Source organism: Salvelinus sp. IW2-2015, linkage group LG20 (genome assembly GCF_002910315.2).
Source record: "Salvelinus sp. IW2-2015 linkage group LG20, ASM291031v2, whole genome shotgun sequence".
In the NCBI taxonomy this organism is placed as follows: domain Eukaryota; kingdom Metazoa; phylum Chordata; class Actinopteri; order Salmoniformes; family Salmonidae; genus Salvelinus; species Salvelinus sp. IW2-2015.
In genome coordinates, this window is record NC_036860.1 from 51,048,506 (window position 1) to 51,060,542 (window position 12,037).

General features: G+C 43.1%; 1 protein-coding gene across 1 annotated transcript in view; it reads right to left on the reverse strand.

The window, feature by feature from the left end:
- Nucleotides 1–12,037, reverse strand: part of LOC111980857 (RNA-binding protein Musashi homolog 2) — a 413,930-nt gene that overhangs the window by 36,344 nt on the left and 365,549 nt on the right. Inside the window, exon 12 of the mRNA XM_070449471.1 lies at nucleotides 6,384–6,404. Within this exon, the coding sequence (XP_070305572.1) occupies nucleotides 6,384–6,404 (21 nt within the window). The remainder of the gene's footprint in view (nucleotides 1–6,383; nucleotides 6,405–12,037) is intronic.

Consider the following 12,037-nt stretch of genomic DNA (forward strand, 5'->3'; position numbering starts at 1 on the left):
GAAGACAAGAATCTCTGAGAGGCAGCCTGACTGTGGCCTCACTAAGAAGAGGAGGAGGGTGGGGGGGGGGGACACCGGAAATCGAGAGAAAAAAAACTCTCCCCTCTAACCTCCTCTCCTCTCCTCTCCTCTCCTCTCCTCTCCTCTCCTCTCCGGAGCAGAAGACAGAGGGAGCAGCTAGCTAGTTACTGTAGCTGAGGAGGAAAGCCGATAGTTTCCTCATGAACTATAATGAAGCAATATATTGTGACAGAATCAACCACAACACTGGAACACTGCGACCATTACAAACGTCGGTCTCTCTAAAGGTTAGAGAGACACGATTTACGACTAATTACCACATTCACACCTCTGTAAACACACACACACACGTACCCAGCAGCACCACATGAGCTACGTGCTTGCGTTTCATACAGCTACTGTATAGTGAGGGAATGATAAACGACCACAGGCTATATTACTTTGTCATCGCGTCTTTTTGGCGCCCATAGTTTATGAGGGTGACTTACTTGGCTCCTGAGAGAGATGTTCACACATACCATTAAACGTTGAAAGACTTTCCAACCGATTGTGCCGAAGGTGTCTGAGTGCACTGGAGCAGCCAGAACATTCTGTCTAACAAACTACATAGCGCTCAACACAGACAGCTCATGGAGTCCCGAGGCAATCTGCTGCAGAGCTGAGAGAGAATCAGGAGTATGGAGATGTCCAGCCTCAGTAGTTTTCAGGTTATCTCATATACATGTACTACCATAAACCTGACATGGACATGGTTATTTCTTCCCCTCATCAGTATTAGTGTATGTTGGTCTCTGGTCCAGGGTCAGTAGAGAGAACCTGGCCAGGACACACAGCTGGGTTTTTCTCTGGAACTCTTTGTTAGCGTAACATCTCAATCCGATTTAGAATCAAGACTTATAACAAGGGAGTGTTAAGCCTGTGGGATCCTGTTGAATCAAAGAGCCCAGAGAAAGTTCAGAATGTGTGTGTGGGACTGGACACCGTCCTCCTAACCAGATGCCAGTGTTGTTCCTCTGGGGGCGGGGCCTTGATATTAATTAGACTAGGTCACCATGGCCCCTTCCCAATAATAACAAAGTAAACAGTCTTTAAATAAAAATAAAAAAGCTATTTATTATATTTAGAAATACTGCGCCAAACATCTTACTTAAATATAAAATTGCGCGACTAAAGATCTAATTTGGTCAAAATGAATGACCAAATTATTATAATTTTTTATTATTGTTTTTATTTTTTCCTTTCAAGATATAATAACAAAGCAATTTAATTACATTTGGCATTAAACAATAACTTCACAGATATGAATACACAGCGCATTCGGAAAGCACCCAGGCCCCCCGACCCCCGACCCTCCACACCCCGCCACAGCCCCACTCCTAAACGGACCAAAGAAAAAATCTTCCTCATCAATCCACACACAACTCCCCACAATGACAACGAGAAAACAGCTCCCCAAACCTGCCCCCACCCCGCCACCATGGGGCACCGCGTACAGACCGACGAGGGAAAAAAACAACCTAATCCATTCTAGAACAAGGCCGCAACACAACAAAATGCGGAAAGGATGAAGGGGCGTGAACCCCCCCGAACACACCGCACACACAATACAGAAATAAAAGGAAACAACTTTTCATTTTTCAGTCTATCAATATCGTTAGTGATATTCAGTAATAGCCAAGCAGGATTTGCAGGCATTGTGGTACGCAGAATATCCCAATCTTTTCCATTACCTTCTGCAAAAGGTATGCAAGCTTGGACAGTCAGAGAACATATGGATCATATCACCTGTACTTGACTGACATCTCCAGCATAGACAGGATTCTATCAAACCCATTCTGTTCAACCTCAGAGGAGTCCAATGAATCCTATTGAACACTTTAAATTGAATCAGCTTGGACCGGGCATCTCTCATAGGGAGGAGCATCTCTACTATTATATTCCATTCCTCCTCTCCAAATGTTACCTCCAATAATTTTCCCCATACGGCCTATAGGCCCCTATAAGTTCTATTAAATCCACCTATAAGTGGCTATATATTAGCCCTGCGGTATATAGTAATTTACAAAGGATCTCTATCTTAACACTTACATCGGAATGTACTGGGAATTTGTTGTTATTATGTAGTACCTTAAACATACAATATCTCAGCTGAAGATATGTCCAAAAGTCTTGTTTCTGTAAATTATACTTGAACTTTAGTTCTTCAAAAGAGGTAAAAGTATTTTCTTGATATAGACAACCAATGTTTTTATCCCCTGTCTATACCAACCTTTCCAGAAGACCATGTGTCCACCTATTTTCTATTTAGAATTGTTCCATAACGAAGCAGAGCTTGTCAAGAATGGTGAAGATTTCGCTCTTTTATGAATCTGCCTCCATATATTTTTAGTATGGGACATTATTGGATTCTGCAGTCCCACCTTTTGTTGACTCAAATAATCTGTTACTCCGAATGGAGCATTAAGTTTTCTTCCATGTCCACCCAAACTGGCCTATATCGAGTTCTCAATAAAGAGAGAGCCTATTTGGGCAGCTACAAAGGCTTCTTGATATAATTGCATGTTAGGGAGCTTTAATCCTCCCTTCTCAGTCTTTGCCTGTAATCTCACTAGTTTCATCCTGGCCTTTTTACAGGCCCAAACAAACTCAGTAATCATTTTGTCTATGGATTTAAAAGTATAGACAGGTATGGATAGTGGTAATATGCTGATGACGTAATTCAGTTTAGGAGCTAAGATCATCTTTATAACCTGTATCCTACCCCATAACGAGATTTGTAGCTTATTCCAGCTCTTATACTGGAGTTGAATTTTGTTCAACAGTGGGTCAAGGTTTTCAGAAATCATGTTCTCTGACCAGGATTTAAAGCGATCCCCAGGTACCTCAAGGTTTTAGGGACCCATTGAAACCTCCAGCTGAGGAAGTCATTTCTCAGACAATGTAATGTACATTACTTCAGATTTGGTACAGTTTACTTTATAGCCGGATATCTCTGAAAATGCATTTACTAGGTCCAGTCTTATAGTTTCGGTTAATTTCTCCAAAGTAATGGGGAGGTCGAGCCAATTCCTGTCTTCCTCTGTTAGTTCAGGAAGGTTCAGAATCTGAAAGAATGCCTCTGCTTTCTGCATATCTAAAGGACCATCTGAAGTAGAAAGTTCCTGATAGAAGTCTCAAAATATATTGTTTATTTCTTTATGATGGTTAATCAGCTTACCTGTCTTATTTCTGATTCCACCTACTTGCCGATCTGTTTCTCTAGATTCCAATTGACTGGCCAACAGTTTTTCTGCCTTTTCACCTGATTCGTACCATCTCTGTTTCAGCCTGTACAGGGAATATTCCCTTTTTTTACTGAATAAAGTATTCAGCTTGTATTTGGTTTTCGTCAGATTTACCAGAGAAATGTTGTTAGGATTGGACCAATATTCCCTGTCCAGCGTTTTGAGCTCTGTTTCAAGTTGATACATTTTCTAGTAGCTGATCGTTGTATCATTACTCTGCGCATGTAAGCTTTAAAAGCTTCCCAGACATTTACCTGTTTCGCACTATTGTTGTTTGCTTCGAAGAATACCGTAATGTGTGTTTTAAGGAATTCACAAAACATCTTGTCCTGTAAGAGACTGGTGTTCATTCACAAAACATCTTGTCCTGTAAGAGACTGGTGTTCATTCACAAAACATCTGTCCTGTAAGAGACTGGTGTTCATTCACAAAACATCTTGTCCTGTAAGAGACTGGTGTTCATTCCACAAACATCTTGTCCTGTAAGAGACTGGTGTTCATCACAAAACATCTTGCCTGTAAGGACTGGTGTTCATTCACAAACATCTTGTCTGTAAGAGCCTGGTGTTCATTCACAAAACATCTTGTCCTGTAAGACTGGTTCATTCACAAACATCTTGCCTGTAAGAGACTGGTGTTCATTCACAAAACATCTTGTCTGTAAGAGACTGGTGTTCATTCACAAAACATCTTGTCCTGTAAGAGACTGGTGTTCATTCACAAAACATCTTGTCCTGTAAGAGACTGGTGTTTCATTCACAAAACATCTTGTCCTGTAAGAGACTGTGTCATTCACAAAACATCGTCCTGTAGAGACCTGGTGTTCATTCACAAAACATCTTGTCCTGTAAGAGACTGGTGTTCATTCACAAAACATCTTGTCCTGTAAGAGACTGGTGTTCATTCACAAAACATCTTGTCCTGTAAGAGACTGGTGTTCATTCACAAAACATGTGTCCTGTAAGAGACTGGTGTTCATTCACAAAACATCTTGTCCGTAAAGACTGGTGTTCATTCACAAAACTCTTGTCTGTAAGAGACTGGTGTCATTCACAAAACATCTTGTCCGGTAAGAGACTGGTGTTCATTCACAAAACATCTTGTCTGTAAGAGACTGGTGTTCATTCACAAAACATCTTGTCCGGTAAGAGACTGGTGTTCATTCACAAAACATCTTGTCCTGTAGAGACTGGTGTTCATTCACAAAACATCTGTCCTGTAAGAGACTGGTGTTCATTCACAAAAACATCTTGTCCTGTAAGAGACTGGTGTTCATTCACAAAACATCTTGTCCTGTAAGAGACTGGTGTCATTTCACAAAACATCTTGTCCTGTAAGACTGGTGTTCATTCACAAAACATCTTGTCCTGTAAGAGACTGGTGTTCATTCACAAAACATCTTGTCCTATAGGAGACTGTGTTTCATTCACAAAACAGGTCTCGTCCTGTAAGAGACTGGTGTTCATTCACAAAACATCTTGTCCGGTAAGAGACTGGTGTTCATTCACAAAACATCTTGTCCGGTAAGAGACTGGTGTTCATTCGCCAACATTAACATTTTTGCCTTTCTCCAGGTTGTTGGGTAAACTGTCTTTCACACAATCCTCTTTATTTATGTGGATTTCGGGAACCCCTCTGATCCGAAGTGGGTTTCTCCGACTGTAAATTTCCTGGTATCGAAGTTGTTCTTTACGTTTTTCGATCATAGTCTCCATTTTTTCAACAGTGTCGTTTAGGCTGGGGTTCTTGTCCTCCAAGGTTGATATCCTCTCTCTTTGTTGTCGAGAGTGTCCACTTGTTTTCAGTGAGCCCACTGTATGTTTTATTTCAGCCACATCTTCGCCCACTTTTGCAATTTTCTCTTCGAGATTTTTGTTCATTTTGCGAATCTCATTTAGAACTGGGTATTCAGGCTGTTCTTCGCCACCATTTTCCTTGTTAGCTGCAGGTAGAGACAACATTTTAGTGTTTTTCTTCAAAAGTTACTGCTTTTGTGCATTTCTAAGTCGTTTTTCCATGTAACCGATATCTTGGGACAATTAGTTAACAAAATGTGTAACTAGGTGTTGAATAATTAGTTCAAATATAGTTGGAGCTACACAGCGTCTTTAGTTAGCTGCTGCTCCTAGCCACATCTTCGCCGGAAGTCACAATGCTGAAGTAAACAGTCTTCATTTGTTATTTTAATGGTCCTCTCAGTACATGGAGACAGAAGACATTTAGATGAGGAGAAAGGACTGAGGTACGCTAAGATGAAAGAGTAGCTTCAAGTGTCAGATCATCAACACAACTCAGAGCTCAGATGAATCCCGTAGCTGATGGGTGGCTATATCTATGGGACGGAAGCAGTGTGTATGTGCGCTACTGTATAGCAGGCATACTACACCCTCACCACTGCCTAAACCATGTTTTATGATACACAATTACATCTTTACTGCCATTCAATACAAGGCGAAACAGTTCTCTTAATAATGTGAGAATAAAACATTGGTTATACTTGGCACAGTCAGGCTCTGAGCACTCAGTGAGTTACACAGCAGTTCTGCTGTACGACCTGCCACTGATTGCAGAAGTCATAAACAGTGTATGAGTCAAAATGAAGGTCCAGTGAGGGGAGGGCAGTGTGTTGTGTTAATGAGTGCTGCTGCTGAGCCATGCACTGGGAGGGGAGGAGTGGGGCTGGAGCGCACTGGAGATCCATTAGTGCTGTCTACAGGAGGGAGGAGAAGAGAGAAAAGAAGAGAGGAGTGAAGGCGGGAGGAGGGCACTTGCTGAGTTTGGAACGCTGGGATAGTGCATGACCTCAATGAGAAGAAAAAAGAGGAGACTACTCAGTCTCATAACATCACAATCCTCTCCTCTCCTGTAGGTCTGTAGCCAAAGGCAGAGCAGGTTCTGTTCCAGTCCAGTGGCTCAATAGAGAACACTGGGATAACAGCAACACTGTCTCCTCTGTCTGCCTCTGTCACAGCAGCTCATCTTAACTACAGCAGGCGCAGGGACATCAGGCTCCACAGTGTGCCGTTGCTGTCTGGCGGCATCACTGATCTGTCTGCAGCTCACACTGAGGATTAAGACCTGGGAGCTGATGAACGTAGCCTCTCCCTGCCTGTCACTGAGAATTAGCCAGGTACAGAGACACTGGCACACCGCGGTTCCCTTCCCCGTTGCTGCTCACTCCTCCTCCCCTCCCAACTAGGGCTGTGGCGGTCACGAAATATCGTCAGATGGTGGTTGTCAAGCAAATAACTGTTGGTTTCATGGTAATTGACCGTTAATTAACATAAATACATTTAGCATCTTCTTCCACTACAAGCCACTGATGTTGACCTTTGGAACATCTACATTTTAAGTCTAATAAATCCATGTAATATAGCCTACACCTTCACAATAGAGACATTATTTATTTTAGACAGGTCTAAAGAAGCATGATATGAAGAAAATGTAGTCTATTTCAGAAGAACAGAATAGCATACTCTGAGTTGTCCTTATTACCATATTACCGCCACACCGGCGGTCACGAGTCATGAAGGCAGTCAAATTCCACATGACCGTTTAGTCACGGTAATTAGGCTTCTCCAAACTCTGATGCTGCTGATGGTCATCAGTAGCCTACCAACGTTGCTAACTGACAGGTACTCAGCACTCTATTGTCCCTCTAATCACTCTGACAACAATGCAAATGTAATCAAAAATCTAATCAAACACTTCTTGAGAGCTCATGAGCTCGTGTTGTGCAACATTTCTACAGGCTATGCAATTGCAAGAGAAAACAGAGTGATGGCTTCTACTAAAAAGAGGAGGGTCCCATCAGATTTCTATAGGCTAGACCTATACTTATTTCTCCACTTTCCTAATATTTGGCACATTGCTTATCTTTAAAACAGGAGTATAGCCTACCTACCTGGCATGAAAATGAACCACGGGAAAAGTGTCCTCCATTCGCTATTTAAGTGTATAGATGACATGTATTTTCCCCCCTGCCCCTGTTTCGTGCATGATGCATGATAATGGTCCATTCTAAATCAAAACAAAGACTGATGTCATGAGATGCTGATTCAATATATACACATCATTTCCCACCCTCATGATGCCATCTATTTTGTGAAGTGCATCAGTTCCTCCTGCAGCAAAGCACCCCCACAACATGATGCTGCCACCCCTGTGCTTCACGGCTGGGATGGTGTGCTTCGGCTTGCAACCCTCCCCCTTTTACCTCCAAACATAACGATGGTCATTATGGCCAAACAGTTCTATTTTTGTTTAATCAGACCAGAGGACATTTCTCCAAAAAGTACGATCTTTGTCCCCATGTGCAGTTGCAAACTGTAGTCTGGCTTTTTTTTAATGGCGGTTTTGGAACAGTGGCTTCTTCCTCGCTGAGCGGCCTTTCAGGTTATGTCGATATAGGACTCGTTTTACTGTGGATATAGATACGTTTGTACCTGTTTCCTCCAGCATCTTCACAAGGTCCTTTGCTGTTGTTCAGGAATTGATTTGCACTTTTTACACCAAAGTACGTTCATCTCTAGGAGACAGAACGCGTCTCCTCCCTGAGCGGTATGACGGCTGCGTGGTCCCATGGTGTTTATACTTGCGTACTATTGTTTGTACAGATGAAATTGGTACCTTCAGGCGTTTGGATATTGCTCCCAAGGATGAACCAGACTTGTGGAGGTCTACAATACATTTTCTGAGGTCTTGGCTGATTTATTTTGATATTCTCATGATGTCAAGCAAAGAGGCACTGAGTTTGAAGATAGGCCTTGAGATACATCCACAGGTACACCTCCAATTGACTCAAATTATGTCAGTTAGCCTATTAGAAGCTTCTAAAGCCATGACATAATTTTCTGGAATTTCCCAAGCTGTTTAAAGGCACAGTCAACTTAGTGTATGTAAACTTCTGACTCACTAGAATTGTGATACAGTGAATTATAAGTGAAATAATCTGTCTGTAAACAATTGTTGGGAAAATTACTTGTGTCATTGTCACGCCCTGACCTTAGAGATCCTTTTTATGTCTCTATTTTGGTTGGTCAGGGCGTGAGTTGGCGTGAGTCTATGTTTTTGTTCTATGTTGTCTATTTCTATGTGTTTGGTCGGGTGTGGTTCTCAGGGGCAGCTGTCTAATCAGAGGCAGCTGTCTATCGTTGTCTCTGATTGAGAACCATACTTAGGTAGCCTTTTCCCACCTGTGTTTTGTGGGTAGTTGTTTTCTGTTTTGTGTCTGCACCAGACAGAACTGTTTCGCTTTCGTTCTCTTGTTTTTTGTTCAATTCGTTTTTTTGGATTAAATCATGAACACTTTAAACGCTGCACCTTGGTCCACTCTTCCTTCAGCCCACGAGAACCATTACAGTCATGCACACAGTAGATGTCCTAACCGAATTGCCAAAACTATAGTTTGTTAAGAAGAGATTTGTGGAGTGGTTGAAAAACGAGTTTTAATGACTCTAACCTAAGTGTATGTAAACTTCTGACTTCAACTGTATATGTAAAGACAAGATTAAATCAAGAATAGTCTGATGGGTGACAATGTCAGCCTATCACTTGTGAATGATATATTATCACTTTTGAATGATGCCCAGCATAAGAAACAATGGCTTTTTTTGCGACTTGTTCAAATCATAGTCCTCATGTAGCCTAGCCCATAGGTATGTATCACAACTAAAGTGACCAAATAACTTCTTAAAATTAAGCATATTAATCCGCTTTACAAGGGGTGTAGAGCCTAACTGGCACACATAAGCAGCCCTTGAGTTTCAACTTTGGGGAAGATAATATTCTCCATAAAAATGTACCTTTATAATCAAAGCATTACATGCATAATCGCATTTGCGGTCACTTCTGATAAGGGTGTTTTCCCGCTAATGGAACATTTGCGCTTATAGCCTACTGCCATGTGCGCATTGCTGCGCTTATAATGTGAAGAAATAGCCTAATACTATATCAACATTTTAAGCTAAACGTTCTGATCTGTTGTGTCAGCCACATTGTGTAAAACATGTTTTTTGATGGTAGGGGTTGGATTAATTTGGAATCTATCGTATCCCACAACTGTCCCAGACTATGTTTGGAATATTTATTTCTCACACGGAATAAATCGACTTTTGTACTATGGGGGCTAGTAAATTGACATAGGCTAGTGCTTTTGCTGTTCATTAGGCCTACTCATCTTGTTGGCTGACGAAAAGTAAATGTGGACAGTTCTTCCAATATCTTCAATATGCACCTCGGAATTGGATAAGGACGCGCGCAGTTGTGTCCCCAATGTGTCTGACTTGTAGCCTGTGAGAACGATCCGATCACGTGACTGAGAGCCATGTGAGTGAGAGAGGCTTCGGAATGCACTGCACACTCAGGGAGAAGGGCACAACAGCCCTACTCCCATCCCACCTACACACTGGGCTGGAGATTCCTTATCCATTAGACCCTGTGTGGCTCCATATAGACACACAGCCTGCAGAGCCCTGCTAGGACAGCCAACAGCACAATGCACTGGGTTCTCACATCAGTATGCGTTGACAGAGAGAGGAGAGACACAGGTAAAGCTGTAGAGCTGACCTGGGACCAGCCTGCAAGGCCTGCTCTGGGTCTACATAGAATGATAGTGAGCAGTAGAGCTGATCTAGGGCCGGCCTGCAGGGCTACACAAAGCTACATAGGCTGTGACACAGCGCTGCCGACTGACGTCAGACCTGCAGAAGTTAGTGATGACAGAGCCATGGGCCAAAGAGAAGTGCTGTGTGAGTGTGCAGATGATCGCCCTCGTCAGGCCCTATTTTAAGACCTGTGACTCGTAGAGGGCCCCTGCTTCCACACACCCATTGGATTAATAAGCAGCCTTTTCAATTAGAGACAATCTGTGAATCAGTGTGGTGTCAGGCAGTCTGCTAACAGGCAGACCCCCCCTCTTTACAGACCCCCAATCTTTCTCCCTCTCTCTTTATTCCCCTGGATCAGAGTGCATAACCCCTCTCATCTCATCCCCATACCCACACAGAGAGTCCCCCCCACACACAATCTACACTAAGTAATCCAAATGCTGTAAATAGCTGGCTGGAACGGACGGCTGAGTAGATGGCTATGGCGAGGTGTCTACCCATCAGTACCATTAGAATGGATGTGCATTTAACCCCCTCCATCTCTTTCCACATCACACGTCAGGATGTCAAGTCCCCGCAGCGCCTCCTTTTAATGAGAACACTGGCCTAGGGTCAGGATGTGTGGAGTGTGTGTGTGTGTGTGTGTGTGTGTGTGTGGGGGGGGATTTGATTGTACATACATTATGCATGGCTATGTTTGATATATAACTTAAATGTGTGTTTGTGTATGTGGTGTGTGTGACCGAGGTACTTTGTGTGTGTGTTGCGTGCCTATGTTTGCATGAAGAAGGGGTGAAGGCGACTGGTCTATTTTCACAGCATCTTTAAGCATGTGTGTGTGTGTATATGTCTACGTACACATCAATACACACCAGGGATTCAAACAACAGCCATCGCTGAAATGAAAGTCGGAAGAATCTTCATCGCTGAAATGGGGGAGACATCTATGCAGGAGAACACAATAACTGTTGCCAGCTTTGCATTCCTAAACACTTCTTCCAGATGGCTTATCTCCATAATGACATCGCAGCGCTTCGGCGTGCCCGAATAAAACAGAGAAAGAGAGGAAGACGAGGCGGATGTTATTTCCTCTCGCATCACCTTTGATGATGCGGGTCAGGTTGGAGGAGGTGACGCCATGGCAGCTAGGGTGGGGAAGACTCTCACACCTGACCCCTTGACCCTTGGTCAAGATTGGTCCTCTGTCTCTCCAGTCTAGCCCATGTCTTTATTGAGGGTTTCAGGAGGGTTTCTGGCGATCTGTATTCCCTGCTGGATTGGAGCAAGTTTATAGTAACACAGCGAGAGATGCTCACTCCTGATTTTCAAACGTCTGTTTCTGTCCCATAGAAATGAGGGAGTGCTCTGGGCTGCTGAGTGACTGGCTGTGTTGGTAGAGGTGGTGGAGGGAGAGAGGGGGACGTGGGATGGAGAATACGCAGGGGACGGACGGTACAGTAGCATACTGTGGTCTCCAGTACTCTTATCTGCCACCGAACAGAGCTGGCACGGCTGATATATGTGAAAACAGCAGGATGTGTTGACAAGGCCAGGAAATACACTGTAAAAAAATTACTCTGCCACAAAACTGCTCCACACACACCACTTCAGTGATATTGTAGATGTGTGTGAAAGAACCAGATAATCTGTCCACCAACAGATGTACTATAAGTGAAGAATTAGCTCCTTACATTACTGTAGGTCCCCTATTGTCACGGCCGTCGAAAGAACTAGACCAAAGCGCAGCGTGGTGAGCGTACATATTCCTCTTATTAAGAAAATGACACCAACAAAAACAATAAACAATACAAAAACGACCGTGAAGCTTAAGGGCTATGTGCCACAAACAAAGTTAACTTCCCACACTGAAAGGAGGGAAAAGGGCTACCTAAGTATGGTTCCCAATCAGAGACAACGATAGACAGCTGTCCCTGATTGAGAACCATACCCGGCCAAAACATAGAAATACAAAATCATAGAAAACAAAAACATAGAATGCCCACCCCAAATCACACCCTGACCAAACCAGAGACATAAACAGGCTCTCTAAGGTCAGGGCGTGACACCTATGCCAGCAAACCGATCTAATTTCATTACTGATCATACATTAATTTTATCACAGTG